Raw genomic sequence first — 24623 nt, 5'->3', positions numbered from 1 at the left:
TCTGATTATCTTTGCTTCCTTGATCTGGTCGACGGTGAAAATATTTCAAATAACTTCTGCTTTCTAATGTGTTAGATTCGGGTTTATTATGGGCTTCCAACTCAAAACCAATTGGCAATTAGTGGATTGGCCCTAACCCTTTATATATTACTTAATGTCCCATTGATTTTCCAATGTGGGATACATATCCCTTAATACCCCTTCTCGAGATGATGGCTCTTATCGGCCAGAAATCTCGGAAACTTTTTAAGACAGTTATACTCGGTCGAGCTCTGATACCATGATAAGTTTCCTGGGCTTCCAACTTAAAACCAATTGGCAATTAGTGGATTGGCCCAAGTTCCTTATATATTACTCAAGTCCATTTCATTATCTCGAGGGAGGGTATTGGAGAGAAGATCCCACATCGAATATATGAAAGGGACTTGAGTAATATATAAGGAACTTGGGCTAATCCACTAATTGCCAATTGGTTTTAAGTTGGAAGCCCCGGAAACTTATCATAATGCACATAATTTTCTCTAATGGACTCGCTTGTTATTTGTAAGTTTGTATCTGGCTAAGTCACATCCTAAACTATAGTTAGGACTTGTAAAACATTTTTTTACATTTTAAATCCTCCGATACAAAAGAACTTTCTGGTTAAACATAAAAAAAAGTTTCCCTATCAACTGAATGAAGAATTTAAAAGGCTTAATCTAGTTGATAAAAAACTGTACAAGCTTCTTCCAAAGCATACGGCTTTATATGTATGGACGTAGGAAACTTGGGCAATCAGAGTGAGGATATCACTAACATGGGCTGTATGAATTGGCTATGAACCAAACATGGGCTATATACATATTTATTTAACTAAATTAGTTTTATTTTTAACCTTTATTCAATTAATAATTTTTTGTTATGTTTTTCTCCAAAAATAACTATTAAACCTTAGAATTTTTATTAATAAAATAATATTTTGACAATTTAGAGGGATTATATAATAAAATAAATGATTCAACCACTATAGTATATTTACTTCACATTCGAAACCCTTCATAACTATAAAAAATAAACTTCGACCACTAAAGTCATAAAAATAAAATTTTACATGACTTTATATATGTTTCTCAAATTTTCTCCCATCAATCCCTTATATATCCCTTATATATTAAAAGAGAAGCATTGTAATAAATGCATTCACATTATAATAGACACGTGGCAGCCTTACAATGATTTGATAATAAATATGTTAACGCGTTCACACTATAATCATAAATGTGTTCACACTATATATTTTATGTTTTTTTAACATAAAACTCACATATAAGGTTTCAATAAAACTCTAGATTTTTCGGTTCGAATAAAAATAGATAACGAATCAAAAGCTAAACTATATATATATATATTATTTTTATTGTTTACGGATAAAGTTGAGCAAAATATTCATAAATTTTGATTCGATTCGTTATCCGTTTTGATTTGAACCAAAAAATTTGAATATTTGAAGCTCTACGAAACAAATCAAATACTAAAATACAATATCCAAAAATAAGCAAATCACAAATACTAATATTTTTAGGAACATATATCTAATTTGATATGTTATATGCATATATATACATATATGTAAAGACTTATATATATATATATGTCATATATATTATACTTTATATCAATTTTACAATATTTTTATGAATTAAATTTACTATATTAGGTACTAGAATTTAAAAGGTTATATAATGTTTTATTTTTGTAATTAAATATTATTATTAAATTATTTTTAAAATTTTATTTTACTTACGAATCAAATCGGATATTCTGTAAAATTCTAAAACATTTCGGATATCCGGGTCACCGAATATCTAGGTGGCTAAAGATCGAATCGACAAGAATACTTCCAAATACCCAAATATTTGATATGTGCACACCCCTATTTACGGATATAATTTTATTTTCTTTATATGATAAAAATGACTAATGTCAAGGTCTTTTTTATTTTAAATTAATTTTAATTTTATTTTTCATGTATTATTTTGAACCAAAATATCATTTAATATTAATTAACAATATCTTTATATATTTTTCAACTATTTTTATATATTTTTTACATAAACATACATGTGCACCTTTGATATGAGCATCTTCTAACTAAGTATTAAACATACGTGTCCACCTTGATGTGAGCACCTTATAACTAAGTATTCACCACAACTGAAGTATCTAATTTTTTTTTAAAGTTGAAATATTTTTTCTTAATACTTCTTTCACTACCGACCAAATTGTAGTGAAATGATTTGTCTTAATAATTTTCTTTTTTTTTCTTAAACTATTATCTGTTTAAAAACTATAATATGAAACTATTGATTCAACATGACGAATATCTAAAACTCATAATTTGAAAATAAATAAATAATATTAATTTTTGGTTTTACCGGAAAAAACCAAAAAATCAAACATTTTAACCAAATAAACTAAAATAAATATTAATTTAAAATAATAGTTATATTTTAGAAGATTAAAAACAAAAAAAAACGTAAAACCTAACTAATATTCAGATTAAACAGAGTTAATGTCTTTTTTATTAAAAATAACAAAACTAATAATCACATTCCGCGCAAGGCGCGGGTTATTACCTAGTATATAATTAATCATTTAGCAGGTAAAACATCTTTATGACATCGTTATCAAACAAAACAAAATAAAAACATAAAAATGGAGAAAGAAAGGTTTGGACAACTTAATCTTATTTTAAGGGCTTTGAAAGTTACACGGATGCACACGCACTAATCAAACACACAAAAGATAAGCTAAAGCAGCCCACAGCTTTGGGTTCTATTGTCCCTCCCGTCCCCCTTTCTAAATTGCCTTTTAGATTTGAATCTTTAATTATGTTACCATAGTTTCCGTAGGTTACCTTAATTGTTGTAAGAGGCATACTCAATAATATGTTTATAACTTTAAATATGAAATTTTTTGCCCTCCAAAAAAAAATTTCAAAACTTCATATTTGAAGTTTATAATTCTATATTTGAAGTTTCACCGCTCAAAACATCAGTTTGAAGTTTCATATTTTTATTTGCATGCAATCACACATCACTTTTATGATTCATAAATATTTTCTCGTTTGTTATTTTAATTCTTAAAAAAATTATATCTCATAAATATTTTAAATTTTGTTTGCAGATTTTAAATTTTACACATAAAATTAAATAAAATTTTAAAATAAGATTTAAAATATTTTAAACTAGATTTAGACAACAATAATACACAAAAGAAATTTAACAAAAAGATTTTAAAAAATTATATGAAGACATAACAATTACACAAATTTAAATATTACAACAACACTAATAATCAGACAAGTTTGATCCGGGAACTTCAAAATTTTCAAATATTATCCAAATTGTTTTGTGTGAGTGAAGATGGTTGTTGTTGTTGTTTTTGATGTCTTTTTCTTACAATTCTTTCTTGTTCATATCGAATATATTCACGAGTATTAATATCATCGAAAATAAATTAGTTTTTTAATAATATTTTATGTTTCTTTTTTACTGTCTTGTTCTAATTTAATGTATTTACAAGTATCAATATCATTTGATTTCAACACCTTTTAACTCGTAATCTACAAAGTAAAAATGAGGAAACCCATTTTTACTTCGAAATGCAATAATAAATCATATATGCATTACGAAAATCATTTTGTGGAATAATATGGTATTTTGTTTGAAGTTTAATATTAATTAAATTATTTTTATTTAATTTTTATATTTTAATAGAATATTTATTAATTAATATTGTTGTAATATGTTTATATATGTGCTAGTTATTTATAAAAGTAATATGAATTCAAATTAGTTATGACAAATATAATGACCATATTATAAAATATAAATAGTTTTGAAGTTGAGTTTGAAGTTTTGGTTTTAGAGAAGCCTTTAAATTTCAAATATAGAGTTTTAGAAATTTCAAAATAGAGTTCATTTTTGGAGATGCTCTTAATGGATAGTTTAAAAGATGGATTTACTTAAACAGATTATTGGGTATGTGTAGAAGATGGAACTTGTAATAAGAGGACCCTATAAAGGAAACTTAACACTGATAGATAGTTTAAAAAAGGGTTAACTAGACTTCGGAACTCGACCTAACCTCTATATTGCTGTTGTCATTGTCTCGTAATGATGATTTTATATTTTTAGTTTTTTACACATATATAATACTTGTCATAATGGTTTCTTTACACAAACTAGAGACTTACTTATTTAAACAAATTATGGAGCGAAGTAGCGATCAGCTTTCCGAAAGCATGGATCCATGTTTTCCGATATATCCTCCTTTTCAACTTTAAGAAGTGAATCCTTCTACGGTGATAACGACGGTTTGACTCTGAAAATTCGTGTTTATGGAATCATCATTTTAGTCTCTCAATCAATCTCTGATAAATTGTCTATTGTCTCTTGTAAATTATGTATTTTCTCTTATGTATATTACTACTTTGGTGATTTTAACATTGTGACTGTAATACTTAGCTAAACAAATTCAAGCTAGACGCATTTATTAATCTTAAAACTAAATCATTTGTATGGTAAACTTTTAAACAAAATTAAAAATTTTGAGCTGCAAATTATATAAGAATAAAAATAATTATTAATTTGTGAGTGTGCATGCGGTGTAAACTTAATCAACTTCTGATTTATTGATATTTTAGTCAGTATATTAAATTGTTGATGATCTGGAAAACCATATGAAAGAAATTAAGTTTAACAAAGATTTAACTAATTGAAGGTTTTGTATATGTATATATACAGTTACATTTAAAATATAAAATAGTCTTAAATAATACTCTCGGTTTAAAAGCTCAATAAAAAGAAACTCTCGGTTAGAGTAGACATTTGCATTAGTTTACATTCCGACCATATCTAATTTGAATCTAAAACCTCAAACACTAGTAATTTGAGTTGAATCTAAATATCTGATTTCTAATCATATCTATTTTTAGACACGAAAATGGCAATATGAATTTATGAAATCTCATTAAATAACATAAAAGAAGCAAAATCAGATAAAAAGTCAGAAGATAACAAGGAATCTAATCTCTAGTGTTTTCACTATCACTCGACTCTTATTATCGTCTCATCATCTTGACGTACAATTTAATTCCTTAGTTAACCCCTGAAGAGCTGAACCCGTTCTTGATCATCCGTCGCTACGATTCTTGAAGCTGACAACGAACAGAATCCAACCTCATTAACACTACACTGCTTCTGTTGCTGAGATTGCTTGCAATGCAAGATAGCTCCTTGAACAGAATTCTCCATCTCTGAGCTCGAACTCGTACTTCTCTTCAGAAACTGCAACGGGCGAAACCCTGAACTAGTAGATGATTTGTTGTTCGAACTCTTCGCAGGCTGTCTCCTCATAGAAACCGAAAAAGAACTCCTATGGCTCCCAGAAACAGAACCATTACTCTGTTTTTTAGGTTTCTCTGTTTTGATTTGTCCAAAAGGAGGCTGCACTCGTGAATACCTCAAAACAGATCCTTCGTCAGCAACTCTTGACTCATCAGAACAACTTGATTTCCCAAAGAAGGATCTTAGATAAGCTTTCGAAGCTTTAATCTTCGTTCCAAAACTTAACTGCTTGATCAACTTCAGTTTCTTGCCCCAAGATTTCTTCTCCTCTAATGAATCTGAATAGTTGAGGAAGTACTCTTCAGGGTTAAGCTCTTTACTCACTTGGCAAGACTCTGCTGGAGAGACGGTGCAAGACTCAAACGGTGTGTTGCTTGTCACCGGAGTGGTTAAAGGTGTGCTGTAGAAATCGTCGTCAAAGGTGTAATCTTCTAGAAGATTCTGGACCATTTGGAGACGTGGAGGTAAGTGGAGTGGGAGAAGCTTGCCTTTGTAGAAGAGTTCGTCAGCAGGAGAAGTGGTTTTGTCTATCTGGAGAGGACCAAGGTGAGACATTTGGAACTCGAACTCTCGAGGGTTGTTGTTGTTGTTGCTGAGGGTTTTGTGGACGAGGCTTGTAAAAGAAGTTACTTCCATGTCTATGTAATCTTCTTCTACATCACTGTCACATAAGGCTAAATTAGCTGCCATTTGTTAATGCTTATTTTGTGTGTATTATGTTTCAGTGATTAGAGATATGAGTAGAGAGAGTGGAAGAGGTTTGTTTTTATATATGCAAGAGAGAGTTAGTGTTAGGGTTTCTGTTTTGGTAAAGAGGGCACAACTGTGGAGTGTGGGCCAAGTTTGTTTTTTATTTTACTTTAAACACATGATAAAAAAAATTAGGAACTAAATATAAACAATGTATATTCAGTTTGAATAACATATATAAATTCAGATATATTCGAAAATAATAGTTTCTTCCATGGACCACCACTTAAACTTGAACTCAATATAAGGTGGGTCAGGTTTTCGAAGAATTATTTGATTGGCTTTAGAAAGTTAATGGGTTCATCGTCATTAATGGTGATTAGAGCTAGCTTAAACTATGCAAAAGAGCGAGAATAAACAAAAGTATTGGTTTAATAACATACTATATCTGATAATTATTTTTCTTGTTGTGTTTCTAAATGTGTATTTGGATTTCTTTTAATTTGGACAAGGATGACAGTTATTAATCTTGGTAGAAGCCCACGTGTTTGATATCTTTCTGTCTTATTGGTTACTCAAGCAATAAATAAATACATCAACACTAAACCAAATATGATCAACAATATGATTATGTCCTGACCCGTATGATACATTGATAACACAGTCACAAATCAAAGATATTCAAATCTTAGACACGGTACATTTTATCCCTTTTCCGATATGTAATGTATATTGTGGAATTGTTTTCTTTTTGTTACTAGCAATGTCACAGCCCACTGTGCTTTAAGTTTAAGACATTTTACTTGATTCATGGGTTTAATTGCACGGTGCACCACCTTTTAAGTGCCATCGGCACAAAATATAAATAATAATTTTGCTTTCTTAACTGTTGAAATAGTTGTCACTAATCATTCATTACAAAATAGTTCTTGTGGTATTGTTTTTTTTTGTTTTGTCAATAAATTACATTTTGCGGTTTTAGTATACTGGTTTAACCAATCTCATATCATATGTAATTACTGAATAAACATTGTTTTCTCTAATCATCTTTTCTCCCAACTAACGCTCTAATGTAACCCTTCATCTATTTCCATCAACTTATAACTCTTTATGCACTCTTCACCATATCCACTGGTGAACATAGTATTACATTTAACTCTTAACTTTTTGGAAATGGATTATCTAACCACCAGCCTTTTCTAACTCATCGTCCTCGTAAAAACTAAATTTATGCGTTTGCATTTACAATATAACAACATATATTAGCTGTCAAAACCTATGTTAAGTATTATGGTTTCCAGTTAAAAACTAATTGGCAATAAGTAAACTAACCTAAATCTCTTATATATTATTATGTCCCATCGAAACTATTAATGTGAGATATTTTTTCTTCAACATCCTTCTTCAAGATAACGGTTCATATAACCATTAATCTCGATAAAATTTATCAAAACATTTTGAGATAATGTTATTTTCTAGTTATTTAGATGGCATTGAGCATTCTTTGGACATCCATGCTGAATTAATGAAGCAAGATGTAGGTCCGTTCTGATACCATGTTAACTTATATGAATTTTTACTGTAAAATTAATTGACGGTACGTGGAATGGTTCAAATCTCTTATATATTAATCATGTCTCATTGAAACTTTCGACGTGGGATCTTTTTTTCCAAGAATATATGACTGGTGATTTCATTTAGAAGAAGATATTTTATTAAAAACAATCAAACACACATACAGAAACACAAACAAACATGATTGTACATTCATTCAAGTGAGAATGGTAATGTTCTAACTGTGAGCTTTAGTGTTTTACACATCTAATTGAGAAACAAGATGGAGAAGACAAAGAAGCAGAAGCAGCAGAATGAGAAGAGCCACTGAGCATTGGTGTTCCATGGAAAAGGCCGGAGAGATAATTCTCCAAGTTATCAGGCTTAAAACACACCAACATCTCTATGTTTCTGTCCTGTCTCAGCATTGGCAAGTACTTCTCGTAAAAAACTCTGTACTCCGGTACAAGTTTCCTTGCTATGGAGACCTTAAGCTCGTCCCTAAGCTTCGCATCCGCTATAACACATGATGATTGTTTCAAGTATGCTCCTGCGAACGCTGAGTGAAACCTCTTAAAACATGTTGTGGCCTCCTCTGGTGATAGCTTGGTACTTTTCTTCCCAGGTAATGATACTAAAACATTAGTCCAAGCTGCTTTCTCGTATTTTTCAGCATAGCTTTTGAGTTTTGCCTCGTGCTTGGTGACCCAATCGTCTCCTATGAGGTTCTTGAGTTGACTTGAACGAACTGTATCAACCACAAACTGCAAGTTGTTCACAAGGAAGATGTAAGAGAGAGACACATCATTGTAACTCTCTGCTTTGGTGTCTAGCTTGCAAAGGAAAACCAGTATGAGCCAAGCAATATGGACCGAGCAGGCATGGTTGTTGACGTGTTCATCTTCCAAGATAGGAGCCGTGAAGTAAGATTCTAGCAAGCGAGTGTTTGTCTTAAGAGGATGCTCTGCGAGAATCTCAGACAACACACGGCTGTATTCAGACAACGATGATATGAAACTCATCGTTGTCCGAGTCAGCTTGTGAACCCCTCCTTCAGGGGAAAGTTCTTTAGAAGAATCCTTGTGTATCGTCGTCTCGAACTCCTTGAGACACGTGTGGATAGAGTCCTTGAGTTTCTTGAGCGTTGATAGAACAAGAGTCTTCACAGAAGCTAACGAATCAAAGCTAAATATCATTTCTATGTCTGGCCAAAGGTCAGAGATAGCTGCATAGAGATCCATCAGCTTAAAGATCCTCTCATGGTGGTGTTGTTTCTTCTCCTTGTGGGCCACGAGCTCAGGCAACGTGAAGAGATTGAGACCTGCTTCCTTGGCTATCTGGTTAAAGCAAGACTGTCCTATTGTAAGGGATGCAGAGAAGACGTGGTCGCAGAGAAGCTTCTCTCCTTTGAAGAGTGTCGTGACTCCAATATTTGCAGCTTTGATCCAGTTCTTGATCATAACCTCGAGGACTCCCCAGTCCATTTTGTGAAACTGAGAGTTCTTGACCTTCTCAATCCCAAGCAAGTGTAGCCCTTCATCAACAATAGACTTTCTGATCAACTTATAGCTTTTTATGCACTCTTTACCATAACCACAACTGATCATGGTCTCTGCTATGACCTTTAAGTCTGACATCACCAGAGCTGAGGCTTTCTCCACCTGTGAGATGGATTCACCAGCCTTCTTAAGCTCATCATCATCATCATCATCATCCTCATCATATTCCATATAAACTTCGAACTCTGAATTGCTAGATATTGTGGACTGACCAGAGGCAGAATCAGGATCAAGATGGTCTCGGTTAGAAGACAGTATCTGAAAGAACTCTTTCTCCAGCATGGACATACCAATCTGCATCAGGTTCTGGGCAAGCACAAGCTTGTCAGATTTGGAGTCTTGAGAGACAAGAAAGTGCATGGCTCTGCGTAAGTCACGGACGCATCCGATGAATTCTTTGGCTTGTTTTCTGCTGTGTCTGAACAGAGAGATGATCTTCCTGTAGGACTGTGAGTTAGGATCCCACTTCTTGATGATTGACTCTGCAGACTCTAAGGCTTCCTCCATCATGGACTGAGAAAAGTGCTGGTTGAGTGGAGAAGCAGGAAGAGAATTGAAAGAAGCAAGAGAAGTGAAAGAAGGATGAGATGAAAGGTTTGACGCAGAAGAAGAGGTTGAGAAAGTAACAGATTTAGCCATTTTCACCATGGCTGACTGGCTGAGGTTTAATGGAGTCACGTAACTCTTAATATCTTGGCTGTCTTTGTAAAGGTCATTGAACATTATATAGAGAGATGGCTCCTCAATGTTTGAGTGAAACCAATGACCAAAACAGACAGTTGACTAGCTTCTCTATACGTGCAAGCTTTGAAATGTTCCGTACGAGTAACAATCATGTAGTTTTTTATCGATATATATATAAATTATTTGAACCAATAATCAAAAGTATATAAGGTATAATTCTTTTGGTAAAAGTATCTTTTGAGTTAAAATATAAAGTTTTATAATTCAATGTAATGTCTTTGAGCATTATATAGAGATGGCTTCTCAATGTTTGGATGACAAAACAAATATTTGATTACGTCTTCTATACGTATAAGGTACGTAATATTCCGTACGAGTAACTTTCATGTAGTTTCTTTATAGATATGTATATAAGAAATTAGGACGAATAATTAAAAGTATAAAGGTATAATTCTCATAATTCTTTACGTAAAAGCATCTCATGACTGTAAATATAAAGTTTTATATACTCTAAAAGCAACTTTAAGACTAAATTTAGAAGTTTGCATACTGAAAGTTAAGTTTTATTATTCTAAAGTTTCAGGGTTTGTTAGTCTTTTGAATTATATATTTTCCAAATAACTTTATTTTTTTGGTCATCATTTCAATCCTTACGATATTATGTCTTATGCAAAATACAAGATATATAATACATAAAAACGAAACATTATACAAAACAATATTGAACTAAACAAACTTACTTTGAAATCTACAAATAAAAATAATAGAAACTCATTTTATCACTTCAAAATGCACTATTTGATTATATATGATCAGTAAAATGAAAAGAATTATAGTAAATGATTATGTAATTCATTTAAAATTTGTGGTATAATTAATTTTATATTTAATTTTGTACTAGAATATACTATTTCATGATTAATATTGTTTATAATATTTTCTATTGTATGTTTTATAGTTATATAAAAAATTATAATAGTAAAGATTACAATGTAAAAAATTTCAAAGTCAAATTTCTTCTTTTGTAGAAAATCACTCTCCCAGATTTTAAATTTGAGGTTTTGTCACTTTTCAAGATAAAGTTGTTTTGAAAATACTATAAAAACTATAAATGACTAAATGTAAATTGATCGAATATATGTGGTTTGATTAATTGTCTTAACAAAGTATAGGAGTTGGTGACAACGTCAGCTTTAGTTATGAGGTCGACATATCTCTAAAAAAGTTTTTTTTTTATAATGATATCTTTATTAATTTCAATATGTCAATCTATGGAACTAAATATTTATATTGTTTCTTTTTGTATGAATCCAAATGCTAAGGACAAGTTGATCCCTTGTGTGAATACATTGAAACTACAACTTGCATAATTCAATTTGTTAATAATGAAACCAAAGATAATATTATGTATATTTATCTCTTTCAGATCATTTTTCATGCCACATTACTATATATCCAAGAATATTAACATATTCGTTTGACCAACCGTACAAAGATACGCACGATCTCTGATATTACGTATTTACGTGTACATATTGATAAATAATGAGTTAATATCATACAGAAGGTTTGAAAATGCATATATATATATATATATATAGATACAAAATACACATACATCTTGAACACGAGCTTAATTACAGAAAATAGGGTATATGACTTATCAAAGTCAATGACGTATAGAGGTAGCCCCGAGTTCTGTATCAACGCTGGCAAGCATATCAGAGACCAGCAATATGGCAATAGGCAATAATAAGCTATTGCACGTATTTATGTCAAACCGGTTAGCGATTTAGAGGTCTTTCGATAGAGAGATTGAACATCGGTTATGTTATTTCTAAACTAGCTTGGTTTGTTGATCACACAAAAAAAGTAGTCTGGTTTTGTCAAACGAGTACGGAGTACCAAGAGTAACCCGTTACGAAACAACCATAACTCCCAACACATGTTTTTTTTTTTTGTAACACATGTTTATATTTAGGAAAGAGGTTGTTTCAACGAGCTTGGAACATGCATGAGACACGTTGAGCTCTCGGTCTTAATTGTTGCTATTATTTATTACTGATGACGATAATACTTAGTTTTCATGTGCTTACTTTATGTTTATGGTTGAATCAGTTCAGTGAAAACCGGAACCAGAAGAAGTTAAGAACTTGAAGAAAGTCAACTATTGAATAGAAGTATAAAACAAGTAATGACCAAGTCAAATTATCTTAAATTTTGTCCTTTTCTCCCAAATAATTTATTAAGCCCAGATTAATATGTAGTTTTACTGACATAAAAATACAGAAGCATATTACTTAACCAAAACTCACGATAATCTCGATGATATGCTGCGTTTATGATATATAATTAGTCTACCAATCGTTGTGACAAGAAAGAAAGTGCATCAATCTTTGAAAGCTTGTATTGATAACTCTAAACAGTTTTCAGGTTTAATCTTTCTTCTGTCAGTGTCATCTAAAACCCATATAAACCAAATCATATTTTGATCGTTCCTAGATTATTTAGATTTAACCAAGTTAATTTGGTCTAGTGGTATAGGAACTCCAGCTGGAGTGCCCGTCCCTGGATTCGAGCCTTGGCCACTGCGGAATTTACATATGTGCTGCAGTATTCGAGACCGAAAACTGTAAAACGGTGAGCCACCTGGTGACCTTCGGGTCCATGCTCACTTTGGTTTCTAGTCTGAACCACCACAGTGGAGCCAGAATACTCGGTTAACAAAAAAAAAATTATTTGGATGATCTGTTGCTAACGACTGTTTATCAACTTTTACATCAGTCGCACTCGCATGTATATACCTGTTTTCTTACACCTTGTACACGACAACGCACAACTGTTTTTTTTTTGTCTACAAGTTTTATACGTGGTAGTCACATCGTTGTTTTCTAGTGGTATAGCCGTAGGCCCGGGGTAAATAATCCGAACCCGAAAACACGCGAAACCTGTTTGGGTCGGGTTCGGATCTTTGTCAATAACTGATTGGATCTTTTCTTTTGGTATAATGGGTAGATCTTTATAAGACAGGTAGTATTGTCGGTTGTCAGATCGTCTATGTAATCTTTCTTATAATTGTAATATCATAATAAATCAGCGTTAAAAAAAATGTTTTTGGGCTGAAACTTTTTTAATATGCTTCTACAGAACGTTTTAAACTATTTTCTTCACCATATATGCTTCGTTGTTTGATGCTATTTGCCTATTTGGATACTGTGCTGAGTAGTTGTTTTCTGGTTTGTTAGTGTTTTGTCTCTGTTTCGTTTTTAAATCCGTCTTTGATGCTAGTTAGATGCGTGCGATGAACAATGATTTAAGTTACTTTCAAAGAGTATATTACTATATAATTGTATTCATTATGCATCGTCGTTGTTTGATGCTACGTGTGCTAAGTTTCTTTTCAAAGAATATTATTGGTAGTTGTTTGATGCTACGTGTGCTAAGTTTCTTTCAAATTGTATTACTTTATTCATTATGTTATCATGTTATGTAATTGTGTTTTGTTTGGCTCTGAATATTATGGTTTACTTTTTGCAGATGGATTCATCATCCTCACAGAACAATGGAGCTGGCAAAGAACATGAAGTTCAGTCTGAAGATGCAGTATACTAAAATAGGAAAAGGAAGGAAACATATACACCTACTTTGTTTGTAATTAACGTGTATATGGTCTCTTCTTTCATTGACCTACTATACTTGTAATGTTTAGAACCATTGCATATGTTTCGCTCGTATGGTACGTCTTGTGTTTTGCTTTGTCTGACATGTTTTTCATGAAAAAAATGCAGGAAGAAATTTCTAAAACAGGTACTTTTGGGTAAAATATAGGTACGTGGATAGCCAAAACCTGATTAGATCCGAACCCGATAAGTAAATGGGTTCAATCGGGTTTAAGATGTATTACTAAACCCAAACCTAAGCGAGACCGAGCCGAATTTTTATAAAACTTGAATGGAGCTGAAATTTCTAAACTCGATTAGATCCAAACCTAACCGGAATGGTCACCCGATTGCCCATGCCTAGTATGGTATTCGGGAGAATGACGCCGCCATCTGATTAACAATTCACAAATCTTTGACGTGTGATCTTGAACTTTTGAAGCCAATAAAGGAAACAAAGGATATAGACTTTCGCACTGGTACACATAGTTTCAAAGCAAAAAAACTTTGGTTTTGTTGATAGAGAACCAGTGAATTCTCTCAAACCCAAACGACAGAAAACGATCCTATATTGGATCATTTGGGGGGTTCCAGTTTAAAAACGACTGCAAGCAAATCAAGTATTTTTATTTCGATGATATAAGATAACAATAATGCGTTTGTGAATAAATATCTTATATATTAAAACAGAAGGCATGACTTCTTTTCATGTGTGATTTTTTTTTAGTTTGGACCATTCCTAGAAAATATCATATTTAACATAAGTTCATTATTATATCTTTTAATATCTTTATCTTTTTATTTGAAATACAAATGAATATATTTAAAATGTTATAACAAAATCTTTTTAAAATCTTCTTAGAATCTTTTTAAATTTACTTTAAAAAATTAGTTAGTTTTAATTTAAATTATCATAAAATATAATTAGAAATTAAAATTGAATATAGTTTTGGTTTATAAACGAAAATTTAAATAAAATGAAATTAATTAATTACATAAATACATTTACTAATAATTTTAAAAGATTTTGTTAGAAATAAATATTTATTTTAATTTTAATTTTTTTCAAATTTGTTTTCTAATAAAATAAAAATCATGATTTTTTTATGAGTGATATTTTTATTTGGATCATCATTTAAATTTTATATTAAATGTATATAACTAATGCTAATATACATAATATTTTTAACTACTTTAATCATAATATCTTTTATATCTTTTAATTTTTTTTAAATTTTTTTTTTTAAATTCTAACAAATCTCTTGAAAAAGATTATAATAAGATCTGAATATAAATATTTTTAACTACTTTTGTAATTAGTAATGAAATGTTACTAAAAGAATAAAATTATATCCTATTTTATCAATTTTATAATAATATCTATCATTTTAAAATAAAAATGTTATATTGAACAAAATATGATAAAATTATTTTAAATTGATAAGTTAACATATTTTATTTTCATAAATATAAAATATTTATGCTAAAAATATAATATGTTGGTAGAACGGTTTATTATTAGTAAACTATATAATACATGTATAAAAATTTAACTTATCTTAAACATTTTAATATACAGTAATTTATTATATAAAATTAATAAACATTAAAAAAATTACTAAAAAAATCTAGCGATTTGAATTACGGATCATGATTATAATAAATTAAATACAAAATTGTTTTCATATATGTTGTTTCACGCATTAAAATTTTTAGTTTAGTAATCAAACGCAAATTCAATAAGACACATATATAATAAGCAACATATATATGTGACGATTTTAATTTACAGCATAAAAACTATAAAATTATTATATTTGGTATAATTATACAAACATTTTAATATATGAGTAACATTAAAAATATATAATAATTATGTAAAACAAATATCTATATATAAATGTGAAAATATATACCCGCACGGTTGTGCGGGTGGAAATCTAGTTCTCATTAAAATGAGTATTCCCAATCTTTACCCATTGCGTCTTCGAATTCCCTTACTCTTGTGGTGTTTTTTTTTATAGAATAAACATATACTAGAAAACCCTATAAAAAATATGAAGATGATGAGGAGATCGGATTTTAGGTTTATTAACTTGGAGTTTGATTGTGAGCATTATTATTGGACCGATTTTAATATTATATGGGCCGAGGCTCTAAAGAAAGATGATGAATTATTTGGTAGTTTTAATTTTAGTCAAATAGTTGTAAACTAAATGTGTGATTCTTCAGAGATCAATAACTCTTCCTTTCTTGTCATTATTAAAAGCCCTTTTTTCAAAAAAAAAACAAAAAAAAACTAAATTTGTGATTCTTGAGTTCAGAGATCAATAACTCTATGTAATATTTAAATGTACATTCTCATATAACGGTAAAATTGTCGGCTGTAAAATCATCTATGTAATATTTCTCATCGTTGTAATAGCATAATTAATCATACGTTAAAAAGAGAGTTCAAAGATCAATAACTCGACATTTACCATGTAGATAGTGCTTTTATTAACCTGGATATCTGGAATCTATGGGAAGATCATAATAATTTCCAAAAAACCTTCTCTACGGATATTTTTTTTTATGAATTACCAAGAAGTTCGGGTAGAAACTCGAATTTCCCTATCCGAAACCACAACATATAATATTAGTTTCGTCTCTGCACTTTAAATAATGAGCGCATATCTACATGACCAAATGATGGAATGTAATGGGGTGCCTCTAAATCTGGATTGCTTAGTAACTCAAATCCCGCTTACTGCTAATAATTATAACTTTAAACAAATTTCTTTCAGAGTCACTAAATAGGATATATGAATGCCAAGTTTGGCCGTAAATCATAAGACTAAATTATCTGAGATGTTTGTGCCTATAAAAAATCGTGGAACCGCTCTTTTTTTAACAACAATGGTACCTAAATTATTCTACAGACGAAATCGAATGGAAAACCAAATCAGTGGAACCAAATCAACATATAATATAACAGAAACGAAACTCTAAATACCCACATGCAACTTTATCCTTCGTTGTATTTTTGGTTTTTCAAATATGTTTGACTGAGAAAATAGAGAAAAGAAAATTATGTCGTAAAAATTGTCCATGTGGAACCATTCATCTACTAATAATAGCAATCCCAATTAATTCCAAAGGTTGTGAATCCACTTATGTTGAAAGGTTGTGTCTTTTGAAAAATATAATTAAAAGGTTGTGTCTTTTACAAAAATGTTAGAAGGTTGTGTCTTTTCTAAATATTGTCTAAAGTTGTGACTATTCATATAAGTATCTTTTAAAAGATAAAAATTTGTGACTATTCATATAATTGTCTTTTCAAAATAACTAATAATAGCAATCCCAGTTAATTCCAAAGGTTGTGAATTCACTTATGTTGAAAGGTTGTGTCTTTTGAAAAATATAATTAAAAGGTTGTGTCTTTTACAAAAATGTTAGAAGGTTGTGTCTTTTCTAAATATTGTCTAAAGTTGTGACTATTCATATAAGTATTTTTTAAAAGATAAAAAGTTGTGACTATTCTTATAAGCGTCTTTTCAAAATAATTATATTTAAATTAGAAGAATACAACTATTCAAATTGAAGAGTTGTGACTATTCAAATAGATTTTTAAAATCTATAAATAGTGGATGTTCATGCATTTGTCAAAGTAAAATTTTCAATAATCTCACTGATTATAAAATGGTGAAAAAAGTTCTATGCAGTTATTTGGTAACAAATTTTAAGAATTATATTATTATTAGTAAATAAGTAAAAAAAAATTATAAATATGTATTATAAATTAAATGATCTAAACTTTTATCTATACTATATATCTTAAGATTGAAAAGACATAAGCAATAGATAAAATAGTTTTTACCAAAAGTTGCTATCATCGATAGTTTTTACCATAAACTGCATTGTTTGAATTGTAAAGTTGCAATTGTTCATATAACTTCTGTAATGGTTCATATAAATTATTATAATCATTCGCTTAAATATATATGTATATCCTCAACTTTGAATGATAGTTTTAAACAATAAAATTAAAAAATCTAAAGTAGATAACATCCTAGAAACACATACGGCGTGAACATCCCGGTAAACGGGTCTGAGAAAATGTCGTCGATAATATGGTAGTAAGCAGCGAACTTTACAAGTCTAATGATCACGCAAACCAAGTCTAGTTTTATTATGTACATATCCAAAGTAACTTACATACATATTTACAAGAATAACAATTTTTTTTTTGCATTAAGTTTACAGAAAAATAAAATTCTTAAGTTTGAATGTACACGTAAAAAACCTTCCACTGGATTGTATTGCAGATTTGCAGTATGTGCCGTAATTAATAGACAACAAGAGAAATCTCACTTGGAAACTCATATTGTCAATAATGCATTTTCTCTTTTATTTTTATTAGGAAATAATAACGCAGTTTAACATTTCATTTAATTCAAAAAAAAATTTTCAAGATATCTAACAATTACTTTGTATACTACACAATCTTCGCAACAAACATCAAGACTAGTCACACACTTATTAGTTCACGATAATAATTTTAAAATGCATAGATATAATGTGTGTGCGATTACTAATTGGTATTGACATATTGTAATTTTATAATAAAAAAATATAATTACATGTAAGATGTTTTCGTAACACATGTATTTCTTCAAGAAACAATTATATAAAATATGGTATTTTTTTTTACAAAATGAGTTTCCGTGCGATATCGCACTGGTTCTTTACCTAGTTAAAATAACGAAAGTAAAATCATAAAACACCAGTAGAATTATAAGTTGTAAAATCATTGATTTACAAGATCTTTCAATTAAAATAAAAGAGTAAATGAATGTTTTCGAAGAAGCATTAATGATGTGTTCATTATTGAGTTGTAACATATAAAGAAAACAATCATGATGACGCAAAACATAAGATGTGATGAGCTTACCTAAAGCCACGAGCTAGGCTCAGCAGTTATAGGGAAATCTCAGGGGTTTTACCTGGCCAGCTCCTTGGATGGCACAAGCCAGACTCTTTCTCTGACCGTGTTGCTAGATAGAAAGCATGACCATCATGATACTTTTGGACGATGCTATTAATTTCTCAAAATTTGTCCTTTTCATCCAAATAATTTATTAAGCCCAAATTATTATTTTTAGTTTTATTGACAGAAAAATATACCAGCACAGTAACTTAACCAAAACCCACAATAATATCTCTCATATGCTGCGTTTACTGATATTTAGTTTAACAGAAATAGTGACAAGAAAGGAAGAGCATCAATATTCATGAAACTTGTATGCATCAATATTCTTTCTGAGACGATCTTCTAACTGCAAGCTTTTAGTGTTTTACACATCTTATTGAGAAACAAGATGGAGAAGACAAAGAAGCAGAAGCAGCAGAATGAGAAGAGCCACCGAGCATTGGTGTTCCATGGAAAAGATCCGAGAGATAATTCTCCAAGTTATCAGGCTTAAAACTCACCAACATCTCTATGTTTCTGTCCTGCCTCAGCATTGGCAAGTACTTCTCGTAAAACTCTCTGTACTCCGGTACAAGTTTCCTCGCTATAGAAACCTTAAGCTCGTCCCTAAGCTTAGCATCCACTATAACACATGATGATTGTTTCAAGTATGCTCCTGCGAATGCTGCGTGAAACCTCTTGAAACATGTAGTGGCCTCCTCCGGTAATAGCTTGGCACTTGTTTTTGCAGGTAATGATAGAAAAACATTAGTCCAAGCTGCTTTCTCGTACTTTTCAGCATAGCTTTTGAGTTTTGCCTCGTGCTTAGTGAGCCAATCGTCTCCTATGAGGTTCTTGAGTTGACTTGAACGAACTGTATCAACCACAAACTGCAAGTTGTTCACAAGGAAGATGTAAGAGAGAGACACATCATTGTAACTCTCTGCTTTGGTGTCTAGCTTGCATAGGAAAACCAGTATGAGCCAAGCAATATGGACCGAGCAGGCATGGTTGTTGACGTGTTCATCTTCCAAGATAGGAGCCGTGAAGTAAGATTCTAGCAAGCGAGTGTTTGTCTTAAGAGGATGCTCTGCGAGAATCTCAGACAACACACGGCTGTATTCAGACAACGATGATATGAAACTCATCGTTGTCCGAGTCAGCTTGTGAACCCCTCCTTCAGGGGAAAGTTCTTTAGAAGAATCCTTGTGTATCATCGTCTCGAACTCCTTGAGACATGTGTGGATAGAGTCCTTGAGTTTCTTGAGCGTTGATAGAACAAGAGTCTTCACAGAAGCTAACGAATCAAAGCTGAATATCATTTCTATGTCTGGCCAAAGGTCAGAGATAGCTGCATAGAGATCCATCAGCTTAAAGATCCTCTCATGGTGGTGTTGTTTCTTCTCCTTGTGGGCTACCAACTCCGGCAACGTGAAGAGATTGAGACCTGCTTCCTTTGCTATCTGGTTAAAGCAAGACTGTCCTATTGTAAGGGATGCAGAGAAGACGTGGTCGCAGAGAAGCTTCTCTCCTTTGAAGAGTGTCGTGACTCCAATATTTGCAGCTTTGATCCAGTTCTTGATCATAACCTCGAGGACTCCCCAGTCCATTTTGTGAAACTGAGAGTTCTTGACCTTCTCAATCCCAAGCAAGTGTAGCCCTTCATCAACAATAGACTTTCTGATCAACTTATAGCTTTTTATGCACTCTTTACCATAACCACAACTGATCATGGTCTCTGCTATGACCTTTAAGTCTGACATCACCAGAGCTGAGGCTTTCTCCACCTGTGAGATGGATTCACCAGCCTTCTTAAGCTCATCATCATCATCATCATCATCCTCATCATATTCCATATAAACTTCGAACTCTGAATTGCTAGATATTGTGGACTGACCAGAGGCAGAATCAGGATCAAGATGGTCTCGGTTAGAAGACAGTATCTGAAAGAACTCTTTCTCCAGCATGGACATACCAATCTGCATCAGGTTCTGGGCAAGCACAAGCTTGTCAGATTTGGAGTCTTGAGAGACAAGAAAGTGCATGGCTCTGCGTAAGTCACGGACGCATCCGATGAATTCTTTGGCTTGTTTTCTGCTGTGTCTGAACAGAGAGATGATCTTCCTGTAGGACTGTGAGTTAGGATCCCACTTCTTGATGATTGACTCTGCAGACTCTAAGGCTTCCTCCATCATGGACTGAGAAAAGTGCTGGTTGAGTGGAGAAGCAGGAAGAGAATTGAAAGAAGCAAGAGAAGTGAAAGAAGGATGAGATGAAAGGTTTGACGCAGAAGAAGAGGTTGAGAAAGTAACAGATTTAGCCATTTTCACCATGGCTGACTGGCTGAGGTTTAATGGAGTCACGTAACTCTTAATATCTTGGCTGTCTTTGTAAAGGTCATTGAACATTATATAGAGAGATGGCTCCTCAATGTTTGAGTGAAACCAATGACCAAAACAGACAGTTGACTAGCTTCTCTATACGTGCAAGCTTTGAAATGTTCCGTACGAGTAACAATCATGTAGTTTTTTATCGATATATATATAAATTATTTGAACCAATAATCAAAAGTATATAAGGTATAATTCTTTTGGTAAAAGTATCTTTTGAGTTAAAATATAAAGTTTTATAATTCAATGTAATGTCTTTGAGCATTATATAGAGATGGCTTCTCAATGTTTGGATGACCAAACAAATATTTGATTACGTCTTCTATACGTATAAGGTACGTAATATTCCGTACGAGTAACTTTCATGTAGTTTCTTTATAGATATGTATATAAGAAATTAGGACGAATAATTAAAAGTATAAAGGTATAATTCTCATAATTCTTTACGTAAAAGCATCTCATGACTGTAAATATAAAGTTTTATATACTCTAAAAGCAACTTTAAGACTAAATTTAGAAGTTTGCATACTGAAAGTTAAGTTTTATTATTCTAAAGTTTCAGGGTTTGTTAGTCTTTTGAATTATATATTTTCCAAATAACTTTATTTTTTTGGTCATCATTTCAATCCTTACGATATTATGTCTTATGCAAAATACAAGATATATAATACATAAAAACGAAACATTATACAAAACAATATTGAACTAAACAAACTTACTTTGAAATCTACAAATAAAAATAATAGAAACTCATTTTATCACTTCAAAATGCACTATTTGATTATATATGATCAGTAAAATGAAAAGAATTATAGTAAATGATTATGTAATTCATTTAAAATTTGTGGTATAATTAATTTTATATTTAATTTTGTACTAGAATATACTATTTCATGATTAATATTGTTTATAATATTTTCTATTGTATGTTTTATAGTTATATAAAAAATTATAATAGTAAAGATTACAATGTAAAAAATTTCAAAGTCAAATTTCTTCTTTTGTAGAAAATCACTCTCCCAGATTTTAAATTTGAGGTTTTGTCACTTTTCAAGATAAAGTTGTTTTGAAAATACTATAAAAACTATAAATGACTAAATGTAAATTGATCGAATATATGTGTTTGATTAATTGTCTTAACAAAGTATAGGAGTTGGTGACAACGTCAGCTTTAGTTATGAGGTCGACATATCTCTAAAAAAGTTTTTTTTTATAATGATATCTTTATTAATTTCAATATGTCAATCTATGGAACTAAATATTTATATTGTTTCTTTTTGTATGAATCCAAATGTTAAGGACAAGTTGATCCCTTGTGTGAATACATTGAAACTACAACTTGCATAATTCAATTTGTTAATAATGAAACCAAAGATAATATTATGTATATTTATCTCTTTCAGATCATTTTTCATGCCACATTACTATATATCCAAGAATATTAACATATTCGTTTGACCAACCGTACAAAGATACGCACGATCTCTGATATTACGTATTTACGTGTACATATTGATAAATAATGAGTTAATATCATACAGAAGGTTTGAAAATGCATATATATATATATATATATATATATATATAGATACAAAATACACATACATCTTGAACACGAGCTTAATTACAGAAAATAGGGTATATGACTTATCAAAGTCAATGACGTATAGAGGTAGCCCCGAGTTCTGTATCAACGCTGGCAAGCATATCAGAGACCAGCAATATGGCAATAGGCAATAATAAGCTATTGCACGTATTTATGTCAAACCGGTTAGCGATTTAGAGGTCTTTCGATAGAGAGATTGAACATCGGTTATGTTATTTCTAAACTAGCTTGGTTTGTTGATCACACAAAAAAAGTAGTCTGGTTTTGTCAAACGAGTACGGAGTACCAAGAGTAACCCGTTACGAAACAACCATAACTCCCAACACATGTTTTTTTTTTTTGTAACACATGTTTATATTTAGGAAAGAGGTTGTTTCAACGAGCTTGGAACATGCATGAGACACGTTGAGCTCTCGGTCTTAATTGTTGCTATTATTTATTACTGATGACGATAATACTTAGTTTTCATGTGCTTACTTTATGTTTATGGTTGAATCAGTTCAGTGAAAACCGGAACCAGAAGAAGTTAAGAACTTGAAGAAAGTCAACTATTGAATAGAAGTATAAAACAAGTAATGACCAAGTCAAATTATCTTAAATTTTGTCCTTTTCTCCCAAATAATTTATTAAGCCCAGATTAATATGTAGTTTTACTGACATAAAAATACAGAAGCATATTACTTAACCAAAACTCACGATAATCTCGATGATATGCTGCGTTTATGATATATAATTAGTCTACCAATCGTTGTGACAAGAAAGAAAGTGCATCAATCTTTGAAAGCTTGTATTGATAACTCTAAACAGTTTTCAGGTTTAATCTTTCTTCTGTCAGTGTCATCTAAAACCCATATAAACCAAATCATATTTTGATCGTTCCTAGATTATTTAGATTTAACCAAGTTGCTTTGGTCTAGTGGTATAGGAACTCCAGCTGGAGTGCCCGTCCTTGGGTTCGAGTCTTGGCCACTGCGGAATTTACATATGTGCTGCAGTATTCGAGACCGAAAACTGTAAAACGGTGAGCCACCTGGTGACCTTCGGGTCCATGCTCACTTTGGTTTCTAGTCTGAACCACCACAGTGGAGCCAGAATACTCGGTTAACAAAAAAAAAAAATTATTTGGATGATCTGTTGCTAACGACTGTTTATCAACTTTTACATCAGTCGCACTCGCATGTATATACCTGTTTTCTTACACCTTGTACACGACAACGCACAACTGTTTTTTTTTTGTCTACAAGTTTTATACGTGGTAGTCACATCGTTGTTTTCTAGTGGTATAGCCGTAGGCCCGGGGCAAATAATCCGAACCCGAAAACACGCGAAACCTGTTTGGGTCGGGTTCGGATCTTTGTCAATAACTGATTGGATCTTTTCTTTTGGTATAATGGGTAGATCTTTATAAGACAGGTAGTATTGTCGGTTGTCAGATCGTCTATGTAATCTTTCTTATAATTGTAATATCATAATAAATCAGCGTTAAAAAAAATGTTTTTGGGCTGAAACTTTTTTAATATGCTTCTACAGAACGTTTTAAACTATTTTCTTCACCATATATGCTTCGTTGTTTGATGCTATTTGCCTATTTGGATACTGTGCTGAGTAGTTGTTTTCTGGTTTGTTAGTGTTTTGTCTCTGTTTCGTTTTTAAATCCGTCTTTGATGCTAGTTAGATGCGTGCGATGAACAATGATTTAAGTTACTTTCAAAGAGTATATTACTATATAATTGTATTCATTATGCATCGTCGTTGTTTGATGCTACGTGTGCTAAGTTTCTTTTCAAAGAATATTATTGGTAGTTGTTTGATGCTACGTGTGCTAAGTTTCTTTCAAATTGTATTATTTTATTCATTATGTTATCATGTTATGTAATTGTGTTTTGTTTGGCTCTGAATATTATGGTTTACTTTTTGCAGATGGATTCATCATCCTCACAGAACAATGGAGCTGGCAAAGAACATGAAGTTCAGTCTGAAGATGCAGTATACTAAAATAGGAAAAGGAAGGAAACATATACACCTACTTTGTTTGTAATTAACGTGTATATGGTCTCTTCTTTCATTGACCTACTATACTTGTAATGTTTAGAACCATTGCATATGTTTCGCTCGTATGGTACGTCTTGTGTTTTGCTTT

General features: G+C 31.3%; 3 protein-coding genes across 3 annotated transcripts; all 3 read right to left on the bottom strand.

Moving 5' to 3' along the window:
* Positions 1-5005: 5005 nt before the first annotated feature.
* On the bottom strand, positions 5006-6629 carry LOC106454654 (probable membrane-associated kinase regulator 4). The gene has a single exon (XM_013896762.3). It carries the CDS (start codon positions 6078-6080, stop codon positions 5145-5147), a length of 936 nt encoding a protein of 311 aa, XP_013752216.2. The 5' UTR covers positions 6081-6629; the 3' UTR covers positions 5006-5144.
* Positions 6630-7847: 1218 nt separating this feature from the next.
* Positions 7848-10109, bottom strand: LOC125609263 (exocyst complex component EXO70H1-like). The gene has a single exon (XM_048780494.1). It carries the CDS (start codon positions 9914-9916, stop codon positions 7886-7888), a length of 2031 nt encoding a protein of 676 aa, XP_048636451.1. The 5' UTR covers positions 9917-10109; the 3' UTR covers positions 7848-7885.
* An 8525-nt stretch (positions 10110-18634) lies between these two features.
* On the bottom strand, positions 18635-21840 carry LOC125609262 (exocyst complex component EXO70H1-like). The gene has a single exon (XM_048780493.1). The coding sequence runs from the start codon at positions 20893-20895 to the stop codon at positions 18865-18867; it is 2031 nt and encodes a 676-aa protein (XP_048636450.1). The 5' UTR covers positions 20896-21840; the 3' UTR covers positions 18635-18864.
* Positions 21841-24623: the final 2783 nt, after the last annotated feature.

The sequence above is a fragment of the Brassica napus genome, chromosome A5 (assembly GCF_020379485.1).
Source record: "Brassica napus cultivar Da-Ae chromosome A5, Da-Ae, whole genome shotgun sequence".
NCBI lineage: Eukaryota > Viridiplantae > Streptophyta > Magnoliopsida > Brassicales > Brassicaceae > Brassica > Brassica napus.
The sequence above is the reverse complement of the archived record's forward strand: the minus strand, read 5'-3'. Positions and strand labels throughout refer to the sequence as shown.

Excerpts from the sequence above, each read along its gene's own strand:
- LOC125609262 (XM_048780493.1), bottom strand. The coding sequence starts at position 20,895 with ATGTTCAATGACCTTTACAAAGACAGCCAAGATATTAAGAGTTACGTG.
- LOC106454654 (XM_013896762.3), bottom strand. The coding sequence starts at position 6,080 with ATGGCAGCTAATTTAGCCTTATGTGACAGTGATGTAGAAGAAGATTAC.
- LOC125609263 (XM_048780494.1), bottom strand. The coding sequence starts at position 9,916 with ATGTTCAATGACCTTTACAAAGACAGCCAAGATATTAAGAGTTACGTG.